This window comes from Vitis riparia, chromosome 2 (genome assembly GCF_004353265.1).
Source record: "Vitis riparia cultivar Riparia Gloire de Montpellier isolate 1030 chromosome 2, EGFV_Vit.rip_1.0, whole genome shotgun sequence".
In the NCBI taxonomy this organism is placed as follows: Eukaryota; Viridiplantae; Streptophyta; class Magnoliopsida; order Vitales; family Vitaceae; genus Vitis; species Vitis riparia.
The window spans coordinates 2,005,584-2,033,573 of record NC_048432.1 but is presented as its reverse complement, the minus strand read 5'-3'; the positions used below and the strand labels follow the sequence as shown (position 1 = coordinate 2,033,573).

The window sequence follows — 27,990 nt, the reverse complement described above, 5'->3', positions numbered from 1 at the left end:
AATTAATTATATTTGATTTATAATTTTTTTTGTCAAGATTACATCATCATTATATATATATATATATATATATATGTCAGTATTGCTTTCATTTAGATACCTTAGCATATGAACATATTAAATATACATTGACTTATATATTATTTGTCAAGGGTGTATCATCATAAGTCAAAAGAATTTATCAAATTTTATATATGTCATTGTTGGTTTGAACTAAGTTGTATATGTCATAGTTGTTTGTTTAAATAAACAATATTATCTTAAGTCAAGATAATATATGTCATGAATGACATTTTTTCTTGTAGTGGTTATATCTACGTTATGTGTTATGTGCAATTAATTTATTTATTTTTATCTATGCATGAGATTGTTTTCTCTCACTTAACCAAAAGTTTATAAATAATTTTATCAGGATTAATTCAGGGACAATCTATTCACCCACCCCCCTTTCCCTTTTAGTTCTAGGTAGTTTTTATGTATTCAAACTATGTAAAATTTCATTCATAAAAGATAATCACAAGATTTTACCCATAGAAATTTTTGAACCAATAAATTTAGATTTTATTTGTTATATTTTCTTGTTATCTTAATTTGCAAGAACCCAAAAATTTGTTCATACAAATTTCAAGTATGTTTAATGGACATTCTTGCTTCTTATCTCTTTCACAAATCCAAAACCGCAACCAGATTAATAACTTTAAGAAAAACTTATGTTGTGAATGTCAACAAGAGCGATGGAGAGGCCATTGTTGTCATAGGCATGTTTATTTCCCCAACTTTTTCACGATTGTGCAGTGCTTAGAAGCTCTCTAAGCCAACTTAGAAGAGGTTACACGAGATCAGGGACAAATCGAAACCCATAAGGCATAGAAGATTATAGGTTAACACTCTCTAACTTGTATATTACTCTCACTATAATAATACAAGACAACTTTCAACAAAGACTCCCACAATTCTGCTTAGTGAGTTCAATGCCTTGAGAAGGGTCTTTAACCCTTGTTATATAGGTTGATGGCACCAATCACCTCAAAATATATAGGAACAACTACCTATTCGAGTTTACATTTTCAAAGACCTTCCAACTAATGCTTCAGCCTTTTCAAATTTTCTTTCCCTACTCCAACTACTACTATGTGTCCAAGCTCAATAAACCCCACTATGCACATCCAAGACTAGGTTGATTCACTTGCTTAGGTGGTTGAGAGATTTGCTTAACTCAAGACAAGTGTCCATCATGACTTGGTCCATGCTGCTAGGTGTTCATGACTTAGTTTGCATGTTGTCAAGTCCCTACCACATGATCACCCATGTGCTACTAAGTGTGCTTGACTTAGTCTTCTAGTCAGGTGCCCCTCCTTAAAACTTGGTCCACACTTCACCATCTAAGCATCAACCCTTCGTTATATAAGATTGTTCCTTGTATCTTATGATGTTGTTTTAGGCATTTCTATGTTGTTTGTGTGCATGCCAAATATCTCTATGTGCACCACCATCTCTAGGTTATGTTTAAGTTGAGGCAACTAACTAATGTTTAATTTATGCCCACACCCCGTTTCATTGCGTCCATGGGTTGCACACACACCATGGCTTGAATGCTTATGGGTGTATGCTTGGCAATGGTTACTACCATCCCTTGCCCATGTTCAAAGTCCTTACGTGTACCTCTGGTTGGGCATGGCTCTTGCCACTAGTTACCCATGCGTGCCAGTAGTGTGAGCCACCTATTGCCCATGCGTGCTCGTAGTGTAAGCCACTTATTGCTCATGTATGCTAGCAACATGAGATATAGCCTACTCATACCTACCAGTAAAATATGCTCATCTTTGAGCCACCCAAGTGCTAACAAACTTGTTGAAATATATAAGTATCATTTGCCTCAGTCATTTACCTTGTTGAAATCATAAGCAACTCATGGAGTCAAGGTGCCCTCCATGAGGCGTTATTGTTATATACACAAGGTAAAGTGCTAACAAACTTCTCTCTTACCAAGGAAGGCGGAGGTCTATGTTGACTTAGTTTGTAAGTACTCCTGCACCATGTCCTCAAATTGCCACAAGGTTGCTCATTTTTCTTAACTTGTTTTACTCTTATGTGTCCCCTTCTAATGAACAAAAATTTTGTCCATTTGTTTTTCTAATTCCCCATTTTCGTGTTCTTTAATATATATACATGCAATCTCATGGTCGAACTACTTTCGTATATTAGATGATGCTCACTTAGCTTGCACTCTTGTAAGGTCAGGATCCTCATAATAGGAATTTAAAAAACTCACATGAAAGGAATGATGTAACTTCAACCTTTCTAGAAGCTTCAACCTATATGCCATAACACCGATTTTCTTCATAGTCTCAAAGGGTCCATTATACTTTGGAATTATTCCCTTTTTGAAACAGTTTGCTTCTAATTTTCTTCCAAATTGCAAGAGTGAGTTTCAATATAACTTTATCTCCCACTTAGAAGTTTAAGGACCTTATTCCCTTATTAGCATACTTATTCATGAGTTCGTTTGCTTTCTCCAAACTTTCTCTTGCTTCCTCGAGCAACTCTTGTCAAGTCTTAGCAAATTTGTAGGTTGTAGGATCGATGCTTCTGTCTGGCTACATCCTAGCTAACACATCTAAAAGCAGGTGAGGTTAGTGCTCAGTTGCTATTTCAAAAGGGCTTAGCCTAGTTATAGAACCTTGCTTCCTCATGCAACTCCTATCGAGTATTAGCAAATTTGTGGGTTGTAGGACTGATGCTTCTATCTAGCTACATTCTAGCCAACACATCTAAAAGCATGTGACGTTAATACCCGATTGCTACTTTAAAGGGCTTAGCCCAGCTGTAGAACTTTTATGCAGGTTATAGTATAATTGTGTAGCATCCATTAAGTCCAACTAGTTCGGCTATATAGTCGTCACATAATGCCTCAAGTATTCTTCCAACATCGCATTCACCCTCTTTATTTGAGGGCGGTGTGTTGTAAGAACTTCATTGTTGTTCCTAGCATTTTGAAAAACTCCACCCAAAATTTGCTAGTGAGTCTCTATCACCCATAATGTCTTCAAGTGTGGACTTGCATTTTTCATATGTGTTTCAACTCGATGGGGTGACTCGTTTTTATTGTAAAGAATTGATTTTTTTGAAAACTTGGAGTCATTACTTATTTTAAATGGGAAAAAAAAAAAAAATGAGATCTTGTATGACTATTATTTGGAAAAAGACAAGTCTACAAACTAGGAATGGATTTGAGGTCAAGTTATCTATCGGGAAAGTATAAGATAAATTGTTTTGATGCGAGGTTATCTATTAGGAAGCTATGGGATAAATTGTAGTACCTCTTTATCGTGGAAACTTTCGCAAGAGAATAAAGTGTCTTGAATTGCATGTTTTATTTATATAAATGAATTCTGGTTATCAATTTCAGGAATTGGAGTTTTCTTTACATGAATAAAATTAGTCTAAAATAAAATAAATATAAATATAACAATAATAATGATGATAAAATTTTGACTTACACTAATAAATTTTTTTGATTTAATGTACATATTTACAAAGTTCATAAAACACTTTTTTTTTTGCATCATTAAATTTAATATATATGACAATAGTAATAAATTTAATTCAAATTATTTACAAATTTAACTAATGAGAATAAATGATTTTCTTTAATAATTTCATCATAAAAAAAATGTAATATGTTTGAAATCTAATTGAACTTACAAAATTAATTCACAAAATAATTTCTTGATTAATATTGACTTAAAAAAATTTGATTCTATTCACATGGGTGTACAAAAATGATTTTTTTTTAATTATTAGCATTAGTACAATAAAAAATAATTTAATTAACATTAATGACTCAATTTACATATAAAATTAATTTAAAACATGATTTTCCCTATTTTATTGATGTGAGTTGGCAAAAACAACCCAATTCATATAATCACACTAAATTAATTAAAAGAAATATTTTTTTTTTCATTTTATTAATATAAATATACAAAGGTAACCCCAATTCATACAACCTCACAAAATTTATTTAAAAATGATTATTAGCTTTATTAATGTTAAAATAAAAATGGTTCTTTGATTTTATTGACAATTATTATGAGAAATAATTTAAATTTATATAATTTTACAAGACTGATTAAAAAAAATGATTTTACAAGTTTTATTCACATTAATAGATAACAATGACTCAATTCATACAATCTCACAAAGTTAATTTTTTTTTTTAAAAAAAAAAATCTTAACGTAAATATACAATAAATAAACAATTATATCAATGAAAATAAAATAGCAATATTTGGATTTGAAATTTATGGTAAAAAAATAATTGTTTGAATTATACATACACAATCTCATTTATATATAAACCAAATCATGCAACTCATCACATTCTTTTAACAATAAAGATAAAAAAATAAAAAAAAATAAAACAGAAAATCTCTCATTCTCTCTCTCTAAATTCTAGGAAAAAAGAAAAGGTACCCTTAATAATAGTAATAAGCACCTTTTCCTTAACTGAAAATCTCTCTCTCTCTCTCTCTCTCTCTCTCTAAATTCAGGGAAAAAAAATAAAAGGTACCTATCTCTCTCTCTCTCTCTCAATTTAGGGAAAAAAAAGAAAAGGTACCCTCAATAATAGGAAGAAGCACATTTTCATTATTGAAATCTTTCTCTCTCTCTCTCTCATGTAGGTGAGAAAAATTAAGGGAAAAAAAGAAAAGCCCTCCTCAATAATAGGAAGAAGCACTTTTTGCCTTTTTCTTTTTATATTATGTTGGAAATCCCCCCATCCTTTCCAAAATCAATCCAACATTTTCTTTCCTTAATAAAAAATAATAATTAGGGCCGAAGTGTGGATCCGCATTTTTTTATAACTGTTTCAATTCGATGACAAGTCTTGCTTTTTAACGAAAAACTAATTTTAAAAAAAATTGAAGTCATCACTGATTGTTATTTATTTTTGTAAAATGAAAACAAAATAAGAAATAAAATGTTAAAAATGACTTCTTATTTAGAAAAACATGTGTTTGAAAATCGAGTCCAAGTCTAAGGATCATATTACTCTTTGAGAAGATAGTATAAGATAACACATCTCTAAGCCCTAAGATCTCTACTAAATAAATTGAGATAATTATGATAATTGATTTATAGATCAATGGATAATATAACAAGGTAATAATGAAAGCATAATCTAGAACCTAATTAGGAGTAATTTTGGAAGAGTCAAAAGTTTTTCATAATGCGCTTTTCTTATGGAAATTAAATATTTGGTAAAACATTAAAAAATCTAGAAAATCATTTGAAGTGATTGTTGAACCTAGCAAATTGCTAAGTGATTCTTTAAAAAATACTAAGAATTTGTTTGATAGTGATTATAGGAAGCATTTCTAATATTTTTAATACTTAAAATTTTTTATCATTCAAGTATTAAAAGGGATAGAAATGTTTCTTAGAATCACTGTCAAACATACTCCTAGGACTCTACCACGGTTGGTAATGATTTTAGAAAGCTCTTTTAATGTTTTTAATATTTGAAAATTTTCATCATTCAAGTGTTAGAAATGTTAGAAACGTTTTCTAGAATCACTCTCAAATGCACTCTAAAACCAATTTCTTTTATCATAATCACTTTAAAGACACCTTTAATGGCATTGAAGGTAAAGTTCATTAAACTCTATCAAGGTTTTACCATGAGCAGCTGCTAAAACTCACTTAGTTGAGTTTGAATAGTTATAAACCTAGCTTGCTTCAGAATCAAATCATATACAACCCAATTTAGAGTCCGTTTACGAGTGATATAAGAGGGTTAGAAACACTTCCTAGTGCTCTTAAACAATTTCATTAGAAGTGCTTTTATGAGAATCACTCCCAAAGGGCTCATAGACACATACAAGTTGAAGACAGTAGAAGCAAGCATCTCAAGTAACAACATATTTGTATTAGTACTAACCCAAAATGGTTCAGTGACATTGCTCCCAAGCCCAACCTTTCTGAAGTTTAAAGGAACTGGGATTCACTCACAGCAATGGTATACAAATGGTAGTAACCAAACTATAGAATACAGAACTTCCATTAAATTCATACACATTTAGTAAACAACCCACCCCACCTACACTCTGGTAATGCAATGTTTTACTTTTTAAACTTGGGGTTGGATTTTCTTTTGGTACCTGAAATGGATCTTCTGGCATTTTGGGGCTGTTGCCAAATTTTAGCAGCTTAAGCCAGTATAAGCTATGTGTAACTGTGCTAGCACCCAAGGGGGATAAGAGTATGAGAGTAGAACAATTGAACCGAGTTTTACATTTTTCCTGTTTCTGCAATGATTCTTTCGATCTCCTCTAGGAGGCGCTCCTTTTCATCCCCCAACTCGTCGTTCTGCTTCTGAAGCTCTTCTATTTGCTTTGTCTGCTCAGAATCCTTCCTGAAAGTAGAAAATTTGGTTAGTAAACCAGGACATTTTGGATCATTTTGCAGTAGGGAAAATTAAAACTTTGAGGCTAGATGTGCTGTAATTCAGTGAAAATGAAGACTACAATCTAATAATGAAACAAACAGTATCATTAAGAAAAACTGGAAAAAAGTGAAGCTTCATAGAGTTTCTTGCCATTCACAAGCAATTATAAGCTAAAACCTCTTGTAGTTGCAAAAGCATAGGGTAAGTAGCTAATTTTTGTATTAGAGTTCCTATATTTTATGTAAATATAACTACTATATGCAGTTTTTAAAAACAAAAAAGGGAATTGTATCCAAATACTATACCTACATTCATTTGTAACCCTAGGTCAATACTACCAAATTCATGAATTAGTTTATCAGGATTGTCGAACGAGACAAAACATCCCATGTCAAGAGCTGGCATGATTCTCACTAATGCATTGTAACTTTACATATACAAGAACAAATATTCACATTCATCCATACAGGAGTGGGTTTCCTGGTAGGGGGTATGCTAAGGGAGTCATATGTCAGGAAGTTTCAAACTTAGCTCTGAATAATGACATTATAAGCTAGAATGTCATTTTGGAAATCATAAACTTTAATCTATAATCTATTTCGCAATTCATGCTTGCTCATGCCCACCATTGTCATCTAAAAGTTATGCCAGTAGCCTTAGCAAAGAAGCAGAACTATGATAACTCAGACAAAATTCAAGATATCTATACCTTGAATTGAATAGATTAGTAGTATGATTGGACTAGCTCAATAAGAGAATTTTGGGCTATAGATTAACTAGCACATGCTGTCTGAATTGCAAATTAATGTTTTTTCTCATCATCCTTCCTATTCATGAAAGACAAGTTAAGTTTGAGTGACCGCACTTCCTTCTCAAGAGTTTCACAGCGCTTCAAGATGGATTGCATATCAGATGGCATTGCTGGTGTCAGATTTCTTTCCTTTGCCTCTGCCATTCTGCACCATGAAGAAAATTCAATATAAGTCAACAGGTTTCCTCTTTTTGTATTACCTACATGGATTAAGAACAAGATGCTGCATTTAACGACATTATCCTGTTAAGTTACTAATTTGACCCTAAAAGCCTAAGCTGTTGTAAGAAGCTTACAATGTATATTATTCTATAAATGGGTGGGGGAATAAACAGAATGAAACTAGAGTGAGGCTCAAACTTCAAACCTCTAGTTAAATAGAGCTCTTATACCACATTTGGTTGCCACTATGATCCAAAAGTCTAAGGGGTTAGATAATGGACCCATAATATATACAAGGCTAACGACTGATATAAGTTGAACTCTTTTGATTAGAACCAATCATGTTCCACGTTAGAGAAAAGTGGAAGCACTCAAATGAGTAAGAACCATAATTATTTTAAGAATGGAATTATGATCCATCAAATTTGAGTATTATTCTATGACTAAATCTCTGCCTAACACCTATCTTCTTTTTCAGGCATTGATGCCAATTTCCAGGAAGACCAGTTGATGACAGGAGAGGGTCCTTCCTGTAATGAATCTTGGACAAGAGCATTTGGCAGGTAGAAAAAATTACCCTATTGGTTATGAAGTTTAACAATCCAAAATCACTAGAATAGGAATCAAAGAATATTTATTATAAGATGCAAACCAAGAAAAAAAGAAATGATATCTAGAAAAACAGAATCACAAAGATACCAACTAGAGTTGGATCAGATATGTTAGAGGGTCCTATTCATGAAGACTTTAAAGAAAGGTTATGCTGTTAGGGAATGGATCAATAACATAAATCAAGTTAAATCCCTCTTTCACAAGCAGCCTCAACCCCACATGTGCCAAGATAGGCAACCAATCAAAGAAAAAAAAATCGGTGCATAAATGAACAGAAACTCTAGGAGACAAAGCTCTTATGTCATGGTAAACTATAAATTAACCCAAAAGATTAAGATATTAGGGAATGAAACAGCAGTTTATATCAAAGCTAGCATATTCAGAGAAAGATGTTACTTTCAAAAAGTCAAGATAGTTCACATACTTCCGTGATCGCTCCACCCTACGCTTCTTTGTGGGGTCTCCCTTGTCAACTGCATAATTTTAATTGGTTAGAAAAAATGACATGACTACACAATTTTCTATGCTAATACATTTATAGAAAAGATATTCTTTGCAAAATGTTTACATCAAAATAACCATGAAGTTAAAATGACAAAAATGTTTCCTCACCGCCATACCTAGGGATCATGACTAAATATTAAGATTTATATTCAAATTTCAGAAGACAACAATGGCACGTAAGCCCGCCAAGGTCTTAAATATTCTTACTGAAGCAGCAAAAACATTTTGTTACACAATGTTCTCTCCTAAAAGAAAGTGGACCAATAAAACATGGGCACATCATTCATTGTTAAATCTATTTTGTTCTACATCTATGCAAGTTTCAGAATGAATTCTAATATTTATTATTCTCATTATCAAATCACTTTATTCAATCCTATTTTTTTTTTATAACTGCATAGTAAAAGATGATTCTGTGTTCATATATTCTTTCAAATAAAGGAATTGTTTCATCTCATTCAAAATTACAGGGTTCTTACTGTGACAACAAAGTATTTGTTTGTTGCTGATTGGCCAACTGTTAAATGTGGATTTTTTCCAAGCTAAAACTTTGTTTCAGTTTGTGTATATATGAATTAATATCATGTCAGGAATGCTCCATATCTTGAGAAATATTCAGGTTTTAACTCAAAATTCATCAAAAAAGAGCATGCACTAAAATTTTGTAGCACAGTAGTATGAAATTCATGGAGTGAAATATAGAACACAAAATACGGATACACATTCAGTTCTCAACTTAATTGATTACCTGAATCAGATGATGTCACAGATCCATACCGAATAAGACTTCCTTTCTAGTGAAACACAAAACAAAAGAAATGAGAAAGAGAATGATGTCCAAGGGTTCATTCCACACAATTGAACAAGAACTAAACTCCAAGTCAAAGTAAGATTAGATAAATATACCTTTCTTTCTCTCATCTTTCAAATTGCTTTCAAATATCCGTTGTCTGATTTCTGTAGTTCAACAAAAAAGAGGGACATATCAAATTTAAAGTAAATGCATTTCTATTTCTGAATAAAATAAGTAATAGGTTGTTAAAAAATAGGGCATTTGACAAGATTGTTGACTGATTCAATTTCCAGTGGACAATCAAACATGCCTTTGATATTAATGATCTCTGCAGAACAATGGAAGATACAAAAGAGAAATAAACTGAACAAAACCGAAATGTAGGCACTTGTAGATTTGGGTGCTTACAAACTTATCTAATTCCAAAATTAAAACTAAACAAGAGAAAGGCAGTTGTCAGAAAAGGGTTTCAGAACAGTGACATTATCCAATAGAAAGTTTCAATCATGCATATGATACTAATCAGGGGCAGAGCCAGAAAATTAGGTTTGTGGTGGTGGGCGGTGGTGGGGGTGCAGTGTTTGAATTGCAGAATTGTAAATTACATAAATATTAATATATTTTTATAATTTAAAAAGCTTGCAGACCTTGTTATTGATAGGGCTAACTGAAATAACATAATATGAGTAAATGTTATAAAAAAAAAAGAAAAGAAATTGACTTACCAAATTAAACACAGGATTAAATATTAGCTATTAAATCTTATATGAAATAATAAGCAACAATAAATAGTTTTTAAAAGTATTTTTGTTTTATATTTTAAAATTTTTAATAAATTTTTATAATAAATAGATTTTTTATGAGGGGCAAGAAGCTTCATTTTTTTTAGTTTTTTAAAAACTCCTCAACACACACACACACACACACATACATACATACATACATATATATATATATATATATATATATATATATTAACATTTGGATTTTGAGGGGATGAATATACCCCCTGCCCCCCAGTCCTATATGGGGTCCACTATTGATGCTAATTCTGTATCCAAGGAACTTTGGATTTTATAAATGGGAAAAAAGGGAGTAGTTGTTAAATTGAGGAGTAAAATAGGAGAGCAATAAAATGGGAAACAGAAATCAAAAGCTCCATCGCTTATTTCAGAATACTGATAGAGTAAAATAAAATTGTTGGCTTCAAACATTAGATACCATATACAATTTAGAACAATAATCTAAGCAGTGAAGCACATTATCACTAGATGGAATTTATACCTTTTGCTCTGGAGTCATTTTCTGAATTCCTCCCATTTCCAACCTGTTTCCTGGAGCTCTCACAAACACTTAGAGTTTGACCTGAATTGCTGGGACCATCACATGCATCAAAACCAGCTGAGATTACTGGTGCAGCAGCAGAAGATTCACTTTGCGAAGGTTCTTGAGAAACTGTACTCATTTGCATTGGGTTCAATGGGGCAACAAAACCCTCTAGGTCAAGATCCATGGATCCTTCAATTATTTGAAAATCCCCATGATCCTTAACTTGGACAGGGGATACTTCTTGAAAGGTTCCTGATGACTTGGGAATACTATTCCCTTGTCCTTGACCCAAAGTGGCATTCACTACAACTTCTGGAGCACCATAGTAACCAATAGAGCTATCTTCAACAGCTTCTTTCTCAATCTGGTTACTGAGTTTCTTGCGCTCTAGAGTTCCCTTTAGCATGCTAACAACAGAAGAAACTTTGTCCACATTACCCATTTGTGGGGTGTTGAAAGTAGATGAGGATGAATTAGATGGGGACATAAAAGTGGTCAACTGATTGGGCATCTCACACATTGAAACATCACCAAAACCATTTGGGTTTGTGAATTCTTGTTTCATTGTGTTCATTCCATCTTCGGATGCATTATTCATGGCTTCCATGCCAAGTGATGATTGAGTGCTTTGCATGGCAGCATATCTCCTCCTGCAAAACAAATAGATGATGCAAATGAGACTAATTGCCATACAAATTATCCACATGGGAAAAAAAAAGGGAAAAAGAAAGCTTAGGAAGTATTCCATGTCCAACACTTTCTTTCATGAATATCTGCATGTAGACCGTGTGGTTGGTTTGCATTTTTATAAATCTATTCTCAGGTCTCAAGGACTCTTCATGATGTGTAAGGTAAGATTGCTAAAGAGCAGATTTACAAAGTATTGTTCATTGAAATGTCATGGGTATAAGTTTTATGAACATAGTAAAAATCAGTGGTACCTCAATTCAGAGGATCGGCTTCTTGTCATGGGTTGAGAACTGTGAAACCATGCCTGCAGTTGAGATATCATATTGTCATGAAGCTGTTGTTAAACCGATGTTTCTGCAAATAGCTCAATATAAACAAACCTTGGCTAAATATAAATTACTAGCCTGTAATCCTCTTTCTGCAGCATTCCTGATCAAAATAAACCAAAATATATAATCAGCCTTTACTCTCTTCACAAAACATATTGCTTCATTTATGTCACTAAGGAAATGACATTAAAAGAAATAACAGATGGACTAGCTTGCAAGATTTAGTGGAAATGTCAAATAACGACCTGACTGAATGTTGATTAACATCACTTGAGAGATCATCCACAACAGAAATGTTTTGTGGGAATAAGATATCATTGCTCCTTTTATTTTGAAGTATACCCCCATGTTGCTGACTAGACAAGCCAGCTAGTTCAGTGGAAATCCTGGAAATACCATGGAATAATTAGATGCCCAAACAAGAAAACTGAATCCTTTATCTAGAAATTTCTGAAATAATTTACTTCTCACAAAGTCAAATCAGATACAGAAAACAGCAAGTGAACTAGCACCGGTAGGAACTGCAAAGCACACATAGTTCCAGTAATTTATTTGAGAAATGTTCAGTGATTTCATTGTCTTTGTGTTCCTAATGGGTTAAAAAGTACTTTGACATGGTTAATTAGAATTAGCATATGGTAGAGCAGCAAATTAGCTTACACAAGCTACAACAAATTTTAAATTCTAGGAGAAAATATCCACTTCCGCTCCTCTAAACCATAAAACAAACTAATCATGTTACAGAAATCAGCTTTGTCAGCAGCATCCACAATTTCTAAATGTTTTGAAATTTAAGATGTCATCTCACCAGACTAGGGCAGCCCAATAACAGATAATCAGATTAGAACACCCATAAATATGCTCACAAAAAGATAGTAGATGCTCATATGACATAATGCAGTTTTCCAAAATAAAATCCTATTATTCCTCTCCAACTAGGAACACCCATGATGAACATAAATGTGCACTCTTCCTTATACTTACCTGTTTGCTATCTTTGGCTGAGGATAAGGAATTGACTCTAGGCATGTTGACAATATCACAGCAAACTAAGAACATAGTTGTTGCACAAAGGAGTTATGGAGAAAGATGGCTTTCACTTCTTTTGATGCTTGAAATATCTGCACAGCACTTCAGTCTACAAATCCTTAATTGTGACTGTGTCCTTGCAGGGCCTTCCATCAATAAAATGCCCTCCTCACTGCCACTATCATGCATCTGTGCCCATGATGGTGCCATTTAGGATGTGACAATCCCTTCTTTTATAACCAACTAAAGCCACTTTTTATGTTTGCCCTCCGTTTCAAATATTATCCTTCCCGTTATTTCCAATTTTGCACCCTAACATCACCATCCAAACTGCCTTTTCTTTTCAGAAGTCCTTGTTAACTAAACATTATGCCTCATAAATCAAAAGAAATCTAGATGCCTAACCGTAGATAACATCCAAGGCAAATACCCTTTAAAGTACGCAACTTTAAAATATCAAAATGTTTTTCCTCATGGATCAACAAAGACTACATCTATGGCAAATACCCTTTAGAGTACCCAACTTAAATCAGTGAGTAACTACCTTAATTTCTAACTGCTGCATGTGCAATGACCTTGCTTCCACCTGACCATCAGCCTCAACTAAAATGCTATGAAGACTAGTTCTGATGTATAGTCTTTTATTAAACTAGCTTTGAAATCCTTGCTTTCTAAACATATCCTCCATGATTTGAATTTTAGATTAACATGAGCTTTTAGCCTTTTAAAAAAAAAAAAAGAAAAAAAAAAAGAGCTTTCAAAAGAAACACAGATGGCAGCTTAGAAAACTTATTTTTAAGTCCATATGTAAGAAAATTTATTTTTGAGCCTCCATAAGTCATGCCTATCCATATCTTGGAACTAAAAAGACATGGGAAAATTAAGGGGAGAAATAGGGGAAATTTACTAACAAATATCCATTGTTCTCTGGAGTCTAGACCAGTTCAAGAAAGTGAGTGAACATATTGCCCTTTTCTAGTAAACAACATTACTGTTAGAATCTAATTTATATAGCTTCAAGTCAGAGAATATATTGGCTATAATATTTGGATGAACTAACTCCATAGGAAAACTGTATTATGTTTCCCCAACTGTCAGTGTGATAACCAAAATCCTTCTTCCGAGTAAGCATATAAATCTTTCTTCTGCTCATCACTTTACAAGGAATCATAGTTGAGCATCTCCATTCTGATGCCACAAGCCCAAGAATTTTGGTTGAGAGAGTTGAAGGTAAGTATTGAAAGTAAACATTTCTCATGAATCCATTTCTGATACTAGAAAGAACGGAAGAAAAGATTCAGATTCAATCCCAGCCAAGGCAAGGTTACAAAGTTCGACAACATCCCCAAAACTTCAGGATTAGTACAGATTTTCTAGTGGTACAGCCCACATGAATCCACCAGATCCAATCTTAAATATTTTTTTATTGGGTGTAGCAGCTGAGTAAAATAATGAAGCAAAGGATGCCTGGTCAACAACTAGACATTTTTAATTCTTATTATTTGGGCACACATAGTTTCTGGTCACTCTGCTCTATCTTGGGTCATACCTTTTATTAAATTATAGATCAGTAAGCATCCCCATTTCACAATGTGAACCCATGTTATTGTTCTCCATCCTCCTGTCCAGACCCTCAATTTCAAGCATAACAATATTACAGGTATGAGCATTGGCCTTGCGTGTAATCAAACCATATATTTTCTCTTATCCTATCCTATCCTCAATTTGTGCTATCTCTAATTTATTATTACTTAATTGTAACCTTTCTTCTGAGCTCATTTCAACATCTTCATCTCAATTGCACTTGGACATATTTGTTAGCTGCCAATATTTCCTGGGTTTAAGCTAATGGTGCCTTACAGATGTCTTCTAAAATTTCTCCTTAACTCGAGAAGTAAGTTCTGGCAAAACAATAAAACAAATGCACTTGATCAGTGCATTCATCATACCCTAGTTCCATGGGCAAGCATCCTCTTCAAACTTCAATCTCCTAGTCCTTATAGTTGATATAGATGAAAAATCAAACATGGTTTACCTCCTGGCTATCAATCTTCCTTGTTCTTTTGATCCTAATCATATTTGTCCTCGCTACATATATCCATTGATTTCTTAGGATTTACAATCTCATTAAATATCTCAGTCAACTGAATTTCAGTATTTTCCTTGATTTTGTATCCAATTTGCCCATTCCATTTTTAGTCAAAGACTAGCCCACAAACGAACACTAGATGAACCAGAAAATTTCCATGTTTAACTTTCTTTCTTTTAAGTGTTTTTCCCCTTCCTGGTGGGAAGTGAAGCAGCAAAGAAGGCTCCAATTTGATGCCTGCTTGCTGCAACACATGCAAATAAAACAGAATAGCAAAATACTGTGAAGAGAAAAAAAATCACCGGATTACTAGTTCTAGCCCTATATCAATATATTAATTAGAAATAAAATTCTCAAGATACTAATTATTGAAGCTATGTGAAAAGTAGATATAATCTTATGGGATTTGTCAAATGTCCAAATACTAGGTCTCTTGTATCAAAGTGGTGAGCAAACTTGTATCAAAACTCACCCCCTTGTCAGAAGTCATCAAAAAGTTATCTGATATCTAAGAAATTTTGGAGCACCTAAAATCGGTTCATATCATTAAAGAGTTTTGGTTTCCCAAATGAACTCAAAGTCCCGGATCATTGGTTGATAATCAAGGAGTAACCAGAGTCTTCAGAATGGCAAGCAGATTACATACAAATAAGAGCAATAGATGGGAATATATTGGAATCTAACAGTTCAAGATATGCACCTTCGTGATGCTTGTCGGGTGCGATGTGCTATGCTTGTTGCATTATACACATGGTTCTGCAAGTGAAAAAAAATAACAAACAAAAGGCAATCATGAAAATGATCAATAATAATAAGTAACACAACAAACTCTACCAAAATAAATATCATAGCATTAATTATTAAAATGTAACAAACTTGAAGAAGATATAGAAAACTCAATTTTAATTATTACTCAATAACAAAATCGGAGAAAAATACAAAATAATTAATTTCTGTAAAGATCAACATACTTAACATTCTGACATAAGAATTCATAAAAACCACTTGATGGATATACAATCAATGTTAATTACACTGGATAAAAGGTGTGACTAAATCCTAACCCTGAAAGTAGAAATAAAATAACTAAAAATCACCAAGGATTGCTTGCATATCAAATACTCAATCAAATTTCTTATTCAGTCCAATTGCTAATAAGTGGGCAACTAGCAGGTCTCTAAGAAGAAAATGATGGAAATAAAGGTCTAAACAGGAAAAAAAGATCCAATTATTTCTTTAGGTAAAAAAAATACCAAGCTTCAAAGTTAAAGGCATTATCTGGAAGTCTTACTAAACTGAAAAGAGTCAGATGACAAAGTAATCCCATGTATGATACTAATGATGATTATAATGGTTTTCATTATGCAAACTAGGCAATTAATGTGTTAATAGATAAAAGTTGCAAGGCTAGGACCATGGCATGGGCCATTTAACAGTCCTTAATCATCTGTGCTTTTTGACATGGCAGAACATATGAGGGAGATGACTGAATTCACTTAAAAAAGAAAAAAAAAAAAAAAGGAACAAGAATACTGTTTGAGTAGTTAAAAGATACATTAAAGGAAAAAAATGAGGGGTCTGCATCATGGTATCACTGACAAAGGAATGGCCAAGACTGCTTGCCGACCTAGGGAGGCAATAAAACAACTAGCACTCACTTGAAAATGATTGAATGAAATGTATAAAATCTATAAATCATATTTTAGTTCAAGAAAAACTTTGTTTCATGAATCTATAATATTTCCAAATTCTGCAGTATTTTAGCAAATTATATGCCTATGCCAAGCATATTATCATATTTGAGTTAGGCAGTAAACAAGGACATGTTATGACCAGAATATCGTTAAGATGCATTTATTTGGGCACATGAGCAGTTAATATTCTGCATCACAACCAAGAGCTTGTTAATTCTATCTGAGCTTAACTACCATAAAAATCTAGTGTGATGAGAAGGGGAAAAAAAGCAAAGACCAACAATGACGACAAATATCACAAAAACCCCTTTTAAAAAAAAATGAAAAGGAAAAAAGAAAACTACTAGAAAACCAGGTTTATGGAACTCCAGACATTGGAAAAAACACTTGACGACTTTACTATTCAAAATTTCATCACGAATCACACAGCATAAGGGGTAACACAGCTGCTTGCCTCTCCATTTGTTAGCCAGCTTTTGAAGAGTTCCTCACTATCTGTACGAAAGCTCTGACTGAGATTCTTAAATCCCAACATCTCCATGGTTGGAATTGGCATTCCAATTGAGCTCTCCATCAAGGATTTCAGAAACAACTCCTCACTCGTGTTCCTATAGAAGTCCGAGTAGCCCCTTCCCTCCATCTCCATGACACTCTTTTCGCCTTCACTCCTCTGAACCGTCTGAGAATGAAATGAATTCAAATTTTGCTGACTACTTCCTGGTTTTAAAAAAGAATCATCTACTGAACTCTCTTTGTTTCCATCCTTGACCATAGTATCCAATTATCCACCCTTTCCCAAAAGCAGTAAACGAAAGACCACCCTAGCAAACAACTAAGCCACACTGCCTAGCATAACCAACTCTCAAAACCACAAGTTTTATACAAGAATTCTCTAAACTAGCTATGGAAACAATATCAATTACCACAAACTCCAGTCATAAACCGCAATTTCCGGCAAGAACTGCCCCACCAAGAAAGCGAAATTTGCAGGGTCTCACTCTCCAATCAATTAGAAAAGGACTACCAAAATAACTAGAATTTAGATGACAACTGCACCGAAGAAAAACCCAAAACTGCACCAATACAAGCAAAGGCAGAAGAGAATACTTTGCAGATGCCAACCTGAATTCAAACCTAACAAGGAAACTTCCTCTATACTGAGATCATACTTGAAAAGCTAGAAAAAATTATTTTTCTATTGGAATTTTTTACAAACAAATGGTGGGCGACAATTAAAAAATAGCAAAACGTAGGGATCCTCTCATTCGGTTTTCTTAAGATTCCTTCACACCACAAACTGTCTTCTTCTAACTTTTTCTTGTCTCATTCATTCAACTTCAACGGTTAAAAAACGCGGGAAAGTTGAAGTAAATAACAAAATTTTCATAATCCCATTTGGAGGAAAAGAAAGAAAAATCTGTGGAAATATTCAAGGCATGTATGTGTATATATATACAATTGGACAAGAAGATAAGAATTTCTATACCCATTTGAGGAAAAACAAAATTTCATGCATGCATTCAAGTTATATACAGTGTGAAGATAAAAATTTACATACCCAATTGAAGGGAAAGGAAGTGGAAGCATTCAAGGAGCGTATGTATATATTATATGTAAAATAAAATATAATATAGAGAAGTTAGGAGGCTTGACCAGAGGAGAGATGGCCTGACGGCAGCCATGAAAATGACCTTTCCTTTTCGCTATTTAAATAAGGTGGCCGCTGGGAGGGCGTTTTCAATGGGGTGGGGTCAAAATTGTGGACAAATTTTTTTTATTCATTTTCTACATATTTTTTCTTCTTTTTCACACTTCCCAATTCTATTGATGAAATTCTTAGTAAGTTTCTTTTGATTCTTAGAGTTTAAGGCTACGATGGATTCCAAGAAATTTGAGAGAAAATGGGAGGGTAGAAGAAAAGAAAAAAAAAAATTTATATGACACTTCAAGATTTTTTTTAATAAAAATTAAATAATTTAAAAATTACATAAATGTTTAATTAATTTGAATTATATTTTATTTTCATTTATATTTTTCATAGTGAAAGCAATAATGACATTTTATAAAATATATTTTAAAAATCAAACATCATCTAAAAGAAAGTTAAAAAAAAAAAAATTAAATACACAAAAATTTATGGTTACAGTAATGTATTGTGTGTAATTCTCATCGATGTCATTATTTTGTAAATTTTTTGTTTTAAGTTTGTACATTTGTGTAAACATACCGTTTTGTAATTTAATCCTCCTATTATTTAGTATCTTGTTCTCATCTCATTGTATCTAATATGATATTTTTATACCATCGTTCAAATATTCATATTTCATTATACATTTAAATTAGGGATGATAACAGGCCAAGTTCAAGATAGGGCGATTTCATTCAAACCCCACCTTGTTTATTCAAAATAATTTTTATCCTTATTCTATTAAAAAAAAAAATTAAACAAGAGGGCAAGGTAGAGCGAGTATGCGAATTTTCCATACCTACCCCCGTCTTGCTCGTTTAACTTTTTTTTTTGAGAATTTTTAAAATTTTAAAAAATTATATTTTAATTTTTTTAAAAAAATATTTTTAAATTTTTTTAATTTTATTAAATAAATATATTTTATAAATAATTATAATATTATAATTTTTATAATTTATTTTGTTGAAAAGTATTTATTATTATTATTTATTAAAAATAAGAAAATAAAAATTAAATTAAATTAATTTTTAAAATTAATTATATATATGATTGAGATGTGATAAGGTGGGATAGGGTGGGACAAGACTATACCCAAACCCACTCGTCCCATTAGGGACGGGGCAGGTATTGAAAGAAAAATCGATCCCTAATTTGAATAACCAAGATTTAAAATTTGAAATAAGATACAATTGACATAACACATTTTTCCAATTCATCTTTACATTTTTTTTTTCTTTGTTTTCATGCTTTTCCGCACCACTTATTGAATTATTATGAGTTGTGGTTAAAGGAAAATAATAAATAAATTTAAATGAACAAAAATTTACTGATAGAGTAAACTAGAAGCAAAAATAATTTTTAATTCTGTTTTTACTTTTTTAACTATTAAACACGTTTGGTAATTTTATTTTCTACTTTTAAAACATAAATAAAAACAAAAATACATTTCATAATTATATAACAATAAGTATGAACAAAAAACTTTTTTGTTGATTTATCAAGATATTTTTGTGAGTTTTGGCAATTCCTTAATTTCCTTAGCTTTATGTAAATTGCATTTTAGTTACGGATATTTGGTAAATTTTAATATTTATTATTTAATGATTTAAGTTAACTTTAAGTTAAATTATATTTAAGTTGTTGATTTTAAAAATATACTACTTAATTCTTACTTTAAATATTAACATTGTTTGATAAAATTAAATTAAAATTTATTCTAAGCCATCAAATTGACATATTTATCATCATAAATTATAATTAGGGTAAATGAGATCGAATGTCAATGAAGATCGTGGAGTAACAAAAAAGATTGTAAAGATGATTTACTTATTAGTTAAGATTATTTTTTACTTTAAGTCAAATCATTAAGTTATTCTATCAAATATATGTAATTTACTTAATAATTTAAATTAAGTTATTAAGTCACTTTAAGTTATTAAGTTAGTTTGCCAAATATCCATTTATTCTAAGAAAATTTGAGACAGAGAATGATGAGAACAAAAGAGAAGAGAAAAATATGAGAAAGATAGAGTGAAAGAAAAGAAAAATAAGTTTAATCTTAAAAATTTGTTTTTAATATATTTCATTAAAATTCATTTTTTCTCTTGATTTTTAAAATTAATTTTCATTATATTTGATTTTTTTTATCAAATATTTTAGATTCAATTATAATTTTACATGGAGAAGTTTACAAAACAAAATAATTTACATTTTGATTTTTTTTGCTCATCATATAATGAAATTTAAATTAATACTTAAACACTACTATGTAGTTAGACCTTGGACGCTTACATTTCAATTTAAAAAAATTTAATATTAATTTAAATTTTATTAAGTATTCCCTTCTACTTGTCTCCACTTTTTGACCATTTTTCAAAACCTCAAGTTGATGTTTAGCACAAAAAACTTAAGATTGAAATTTTGAAACAAATTTTTTTAAATGCTTAATTTTTAAAAATGCAAAAATTTATTATGTTTAGTGAAATTTAGATAACAAAATTGTCCTTATGATAATAATAATAATAATAAAAAGACCTCGGACCTTGCCTTAATTATATATAAAATTAAATTTAAACTAGTTATATTTTTTTCTATATTAATATATGTAAAATAAAAAAAATCAAACTAAATAAGTTATAAAATTTAATCATATAAGGAAGGGATAGGGTAATTACGAAAAAATTTCATATCCACTCCACCCCGCATTTAAATTTTTATTGGTATATAACTGAGAATAATTTTATATAAACAATGTGAATAAGGGTGACTTATCTCGCCTTATTGTCATCCCTAATTAATAATGTTGGCAAGAAATAAAATTATGATATCTTATAAGGTGATAGGGATGATGCTTTAAGGTCACATTTATATGCTATAATAAGAAAATGAAAAGGAGAAATCAATTTCATTCCTATTAATTCATTATTGTATTTGGATTGTTTTGTAGAATGTGAATAGGAATAATAATAAAAAAAAAACTTTCTCATAAAGTTTTTGATTCCTCTCTGCAGGTTGTAATTTACGTCTATTCTCATTCTATTTTCATTTTTATTTTATTTCAACATACTAAATACACCATAATTGTGAGGGAGTACGCTACTTTTGAATTATCAAAATTCCGAAGATCAACCGAAAATTATTATCTTTCATAGTACTTATAATTTATGAAAGATTTGCAAAACCATTATTGATCATGGAAGTTGTGAAAATTGATGTCTTAAGTATCTATAAGCTCTAGGACAAGAGAAGCATCCCATCCAAAGCCATACAAATTAGCATGGTAATGAGATAACAATCATACAACATTGTCTTCTTTTTCCTTTGAAAATAAATTCCATAATTATGCATGGTGGGTGTAGTTGAAATGGATGCATGCCATGTATACTATTTGGGCAACCTTGGCAATTTGATAGAGAATTTGAGGATAGTTTTGAAATGTTTTTAGTGAAAGTATTTTCTTTGAAAATATTTTTTGGAAAATCACTTATCAAGTATTTCTCTAAAAAATATTACAAGTGGTTTTTCAACACTATAAATGATTTTGCAGATTTTTAAAAATGTTTCCTGAATTTTACTAAATATATAATTTTTTATTAAAAATATTTTTTAGGCTAAAAATACTTCCTAGAATCACTACCAAATGGAATTTTAATGCACCATGGAAGAAAGACTCTTAGCTGATTCCCAAAATTTTGAGAAAAAGAAAATGTTGAGGAAAAATAAAAGGGAAAAAAGAGGGAAAAAAAAATTAAAGATAGATTTCAAATCAATAAATCATTTTTATTTTCTATTTTAAACTCATTCATTTTATTTTATTTCTTCTATATAAAAAATGAAATAATTTAAATATATATAAGTTTTTAACTAATTTTGTTTATGTTTTATTTTATTTTTTTGTATTTTTTATGCTAAAATTAAATATGGGAATTTTTTTTTTTAACTTGCATCTTTTGAGAACCAATGATAACAATACTCGTTTTGAAAAAATAATATGAAAATACTTTGTGAAATAAGATTGGGAAGTTTAAGTTGAAGTCATTTTAAAAGTAACATATCAAACACTTACGAGTGTGTTTGTTAATAATTTCAGGAAGTATATTCTTTCTAACACTTAAAATTTTTATCTTTCAAGTATTAGAAAAACTAGAAACGTTTCTTAAAATCACTGTCAAACATACCCTTATTTTAAGAAAATAATAAAATATTGTTTTAAAAAATAAGCAAGTAAAAAATAAATCTAACTTTTAGTGGCATCTAGGAGAGAGAGAAAATTATACTAATCTTAGTATAAAGATGGTGCATAAAAATAATTAATGAATTAATCATAGGTTTTGCCACTTGATACGTATATTTATAGGAGGTGATGTCACTAATGACCATGTTAATTAGTGACAAAAATAACATGACAAGCTTAAGCGATGACCTAATCACATACCAATTTTTTCATTAACAAATTCAAATATCATATTTAAAATGAGGTATCTTTGACTTGCAATTTGTTAGTAAGTGACGACATGATGTCAAATACTTTATTTTAAGTTTTAGAAATCATCGATACAATGTTTTGTGAAAATTACTATAATTTCAAAAGAAAAAAAAGATCGTTATTCTTAGAAAATATTAATGCAATTAAGATGTGGGATTATGAAAAAGAGACGTTATCGAGAAATATAATATTACTTATCATTTTACACCATATTAAATTTAGGGTTATCTATGAACTTGAGACACTACAAATTGGGGTTTGTTTGTACAAACCATGGCTTGGGAATTAGAGGTCTCGGGTTTAACTTTATTTAAAATTTACTCGATCGAATTTATTAAACCCTATACTCATTATATAGAAAAATGGTAACATTATTGTTAAAATACGAGCATTAAACATATATTTAAAGTCTATGTTTCGAAGGGTGATGATAAGATGAGACCATACAAAAAATACAAGCAACATGGATTAACTTAATATTATCGATCAAGTACTCAAAATTAAGTATCAAGTCAAACCCTAAAACGGCATAATTCCGAGGAATATCTAGGGTTTGTAATTGATTAAACAAGTTTAAATGTCGATATTTGTTTAATTAAAGTTTATAATGATGGAGATGTGTGTGGAGCCAGCTCTAACCTACTTTGAAAATGATGAGAGAATCAAGAGTGTTTATATATTCATAGTGACTTCTCTAATTAACTTTGTTTAATTATTGTTTTACCGAAGCTTGGTTTCTTCCCCTTAATCTATAGATGATAATGGCTTCATTTATGCTTTTTAATATTAAATTTTTATCTTATCAATAATTCAAAGGGTATGATGGCTTCACTATCAATGAATTTGGGGAAGGGCTTGATTGACACATACCATTTGAATAATATTATTTATTCTAACTTTTGTTTAAAAAATAATAATAAAAATAAAAAAATAAAAAATATCCACAGCCCCTTTTTTTTGTTTTGGTTTTTAAATTAAGAATTTGGTAAAGAAATTTTAAAAAAAATTTTTAAAAAAAAATTCTAATTACTAAACCTCTATTTGGAGCACAAAAATATTTTATCTAAAAGAAAATATATTTATATCTTGTTTGATAATTGTTTTTTAAAACAGTTTTTTGTTATACAAAACAAAAACATAGGATAATATGTGTGATAATTAACAAATAGAAATAGTTTTATATTCTTATCAACAAAAAATCTTTTTAAGTTGTTTTCAGTCATTTTTCATGGACTTTTAAAAAATAATTATATAAAATAAAAAATAAGAAAAAATATATAATTAAAATTTTATCCATTCTTGAATTATTTAATCTTTATATAGAAGAGAAAAAAAAAATAATGAGTTTGAAATAACATATAAAATATTTTTATTGATTTTAAATGAATATTTTTTTGGTGTTTTTCACTTTTTCTCTTCATTTTTTTTCCTTCGCACTTTCTCTCACATTTTCCGAAACCAAACATGGCCTAAAAATTAGTTGAAAACTTAAACATTTTTAGATTTTGTATTATTTATATGGAAATAAGAGATTAATAAATTTGAAGAGCCATTTCATAAAAAAATTATTGAGTTTAAATTTTTTTTTTTAATTTCGATTTTTTTTTTTTTCTTTTTGATTTGAAAATTTAAAAATATAATACAAACTCAGAATCATCTTACACAACAGGCTACAGCCAACAAAACCCAGAGCCTTTTCACCCGCTCCGCCACTCCAAAAAAAGGATGATGAAATCCTGACATCTAGTTTAATATTTCCAACCTCAGCAGGGTAAGATTAACAACAAAATTCATATCCAAGACACGTATTCCTGCTGAGAATCACCCATCTACAAGGTCCAGAAGGCACCTCCAGCCTGGAAAACTAAAAAGCTCCAACTCCTCAGCTTCCCAGTACTAGAGATTTTCCCAGAAAATTGGCTGGACCTTCTCAAGAGACGATGGGTATCCATAAAAACCTGTTTGTTTGTTTTCAGATCATTACTCTTCACAACAGCTTTGAAAATAGGATATTTTCTTAGCTGATGTAAACAGAGTTGGCAGAATAATCACCTGGGTTACTCTGCTTGAGTGCCTGGGAAATTGGCGTTGAGAAATCGCCTATGAGAAACAAAGAAAGTTCAAGAGCAACAGTGAAAGGCCGAACATGAAATATTCAAAGAGTTTGTTGCAACATACAAATATGCCCTCAAAGGAAGCTTATAAATCTACTTATAGAAAACGGAGCATTAGATATGCTTTCATGTTCAGACAAAATCCAGTTTTTAGCGTTTAAGCTACCATACTGTCACATCTACTACTGCTGCACCCATTGATATTAGGTCAGGTTTTGCCCAGCTCAGTTTGGTAATACGTGTGTATGTACTGATCTAACAGCATCAAGTGTGGAAAAAGGGCCAGGACATTTGGGTGTTGAAGGACAAGTTGTACAACATGATGAGCAGTTGCAAGCAGATGCGGATACAGATACACTTAAACAGTCCACCTAAGATCTTTGAACATAGAAGAGGTTATGCAAAGAATATTAGAGGCCCTTTTCAGTTGGATAAAGAAGTAAAACCACTAGTTTTCATAGTTTGTTTTTGCAAAATGATTATGATTCTTCTCAGCTCTGCTATGTCATTCCCAACTCCTAGAAGGCATTGTCAAGAAATTTGGTTCTATGAAAAATCTGGCTCCTACTATTGAGGGAAGAGAATGCGGTGTTCAGATTGGTTTTCCAGTCCCAGATTATGTACGTAGACTGAATCAGATCACAAAGAAGATTGATATGTACCAAGCTATTGGCGAACTGGTCCACCAAAGACGAGGAAAAAGAATCACTTGAGACTGAAAAGTGAAAACTATCATTAAATATGAAGATTCATAAGCTGCTGAGCCTGCTTGAGATGGGTTCATGGCCTAGATTAATGAGCAGTGCTGCATGGAGCAATAAATCAGAGAATCATAAACTATAGAAGCATAGATCTTCACTTGGGGCGATTAATCTCTTCAGAGGGTTACTGGTCAAGTTGGTGGCCCCTTACCTACCAGCCATACCAGGTCACAGTTTTGGGATCCAGCAATGGAGGAGGCTTCTAGTAATTTTGATGGGTGGAAGGAAGATGACCTATCTTCAGAGGGAAGGACCGCATTGATTCGGGTCTATTAAAGCATATATTAGCTTGTTTGTACAAACCGCTTGGGAATTAGAGGTGTCGGGTTTAACTTTATTTAAAATTTACTCGACCGAATTTATTAAACCCTATACTCATTATATAGAAAAATGGAAACATTATTGTTAAAATACGAGCATTAAACATATATTTGAAGTCTATGTTTCGAAGGATGATGATAAGATGAGACAATGCAAAAAATACAAGCAACATGAATTAACTTAAAATTATCAATCTCATCAATGTTAAGTACTCAAAATTATCAAGTCAAACCCTAAAACGGCATAATTTCGAGGAATATCTAGGGTTTGTATTTGACTAAACAAGTTTAAATGTCGACATTTGTTTAATTAAAGTTTATAATGATGGAGATGTGTGTGGAGCCGGCTCTAGCCTACTTTGGAAATGATGAGAGAATCAAGAGTGTTTATATATTCATAGTGACATCTCTAATTAACTTAGTTTAATTATTGTTTTACCAAAGCTTGGTTTCTTCCCCTTAATCTATAGATGCTAATGGCTTCATTTGTGCTTTTTAATATTAAATTTTTATCTTATGGAAAAATTCAAAATTCTTCAATAATTCAAAGGGTATGATGGCTTCACTATCAATGAATTTTGGGGAGGTCTTGATTGACACATACCATTTGAATAATATTCTTTATTCTAACTTTTGTAAATAATAATAATAATAATAATAAATAATAAAAAATAAAAATATTCACAACCCCTTTTTTTGTTTTGGTTTTTAAATTAAGAATTTAGTAAAGAAATTTTAAAAATAATTTAAAAAAAATCTAATTACTAAACCTCTATTTGGAGCACAAAAATATTGTATCTAAAAGAAAGTATATTTATATCTTGTTTGATAATTTTTAAAAAAAATAATTTTCTATTATACAAAACAAAAACATAAGATGATACGTGTGATAATTAGAAAATAGAAATGGTTTTATATTCTTATCAACAAAAAATATTTTTTTAAGTTGTTTTCAGTCATTTTTCATGGACTTTTAAAAAATAATTATAATATATATATATAATTAAAATTAGTTAAAAATTTATACATCTAAGAATGATTTAATCTTTATATAAAAGAGAAAAAAAAAATAAGAAAAATGGGTTTGAAATAACATATAAAATAATATATTAATTTTAAATTCATTTTTTAGTTTTTTCACTTTTTCTCTCTATTTTCTTTTCCTTGCACTTTCCTTCACATTTTCCGGAAACCAAACATGGCCTAAAAATTAGTTGAAAACTTAAACATTTTTAGATTTGTATTATTTATATGGAAAGAAGAGATTAATAAATTTGAAGAACCATTTCATAAAAATTTATTGAGTTTAATTTTTTTTTTTTTAAATTTCGATTTTTATTTTTTCTTTTTGATTTGAAAATTTAAAAATATAAAACAAACTCAGAATCATCTTACACTACAGGCAACGGCAAAAAAAACCCAGAGCCTTTTCACCCTCTCTGCCACTCCACAAAAAAGATGATGAAATCCTGACGTCTAGTTTAATATTTCTAACCTCAGCAGGGTAAGATTAACAACAAAATTCATGTCCAAGACACGTATTCCTGCTGAGAATCACCCATCTACAAGGTCCAGAAGGCACCTCCAGCCTGGAAAACTAAAAAGCTCCAACTCCTCAGCTTCCCAGTACTAGAGATTTTCCCAGAAAATTGGCTGGACCTCTCAAGAGACGATGGGTATCCATAAAAACCTGTTTGTTTGTTTTCAGATCATTACTCTTCACAACAACTTTGAAAATAGGATATTTTCTTAGCTGATGTAAACAGAGTTGGCAGAATAATCACCTGGGTTACTCTGCTTGAGTGCCTGGGAAATTGGCATCGAACGGCTTGCCTTGGAGATGCTTGTGGAGTGAGCCATGGAATATTTGTCTAGCCCATCAAGCCTGAAAGATAAAGTGTCCATGGAAACAGAAAGTTACCAGAAAAGGAGAGAGCAAAGTAATCAATAAAAACCCAATCCAATATCTTCAGTCCAGTATGAATGTAGTACTGAATACAAGTTCAAATGTAACATGGAATATAATGGAGCCACATAGTTCTGTTAAAAAATCCCAAATGCTCCCTCAATTAACATTTACAAAACAAGCAACAAAACAAAGGTACAAATCGCCTATGAGAAACAAAGAA

At 31.0% G+C, this 27,990-nt stretch overlaps 1 protein-coding gene across 5 annotated transcripts; it reads right to left on the bottom strand.

Moving 5' to 3' along the window:
* Positions 1 to 5,888: 5,888 nt before the first annotated feature.
* LOC117927115 (protein CYCLOPS-like) lies at positions 5,889 to 18,136 on the bottom strand. 5 transcript variants are annotated; one of them, XM_034846548.1, is made up of 12 exons: positions 18,052 to 18,136; positions 16,948 to 17,172; positions 15,500 to 15,555; positions 11,927 to 12,067; positions 11,733 to 11,781; positions 11,604 to 11,656; positions 10,618 to 11,312; positions 9,447 to 9,497; positions 9,289 to 9,330; positions 8,461 to 8,509; positions 7,279 to 7,407; positions 5,889 to 6,418 (listed from the first exon to the last, which is right to left on the bottom strand). In XM_034846548.1, the coding sequence occupies exons 2-12, from the start codon at positions 17,137 to 17,139 to the stop codon at positions 6,295 to 6,297; spliced, it is 1,581 nt and encodes a 526-aa protein (XP_034702439.1). In that variant the 5' UTR covers positions 17,140 to 17,172; positions 18,052 to 18,136; the 3' UTR covers positions 5,889 to 6,294. The 5 variants fall into 5 exon arrangements, with proteins under 5 accessions (XP_034702439.1, XP_034702431.1, XP_034702424.1 ...); XM_034846540.1 differs by lacking the exon at positions 18,052 to 18,136 and adding an exon at positions 17,417 to 17,764; XM_034846533.1 differs by lacking the exon at positions 18,052 to 18,136 and having other exon boundaries at positions 11,757 to 11,781; positions 16,948 to 17,765.
* Between the last annotated feature and the right edge of the window lie 9,854 nt (positions 18,137 to 27,990).

Excerpts from the sequence above, each read along its gene's own strand:
- LOC117927115 (XM_034846527.1), bottom strand. The coding sequence starts at position 17,265 with ATGGTCAAGGATGGAAACAAAGAGAGTTCAGTAGATGATTCTTTTTTA. Across the intron at positions 12,068-15,499 it reads ACCCGACAAGCATCACGAAG|GATTTCCACTGAACTAGCTG; the intron begins GTGCATATCTTG and ends TGGTATTTCCAG. Across the intron at positions 9,498-10,617 it reads AAATGACTCCAGAGCAAAAG|AAATCAGACAACGGATATTT; the intron begins GTATAAATTCCA and ends GTTGAACTACAG.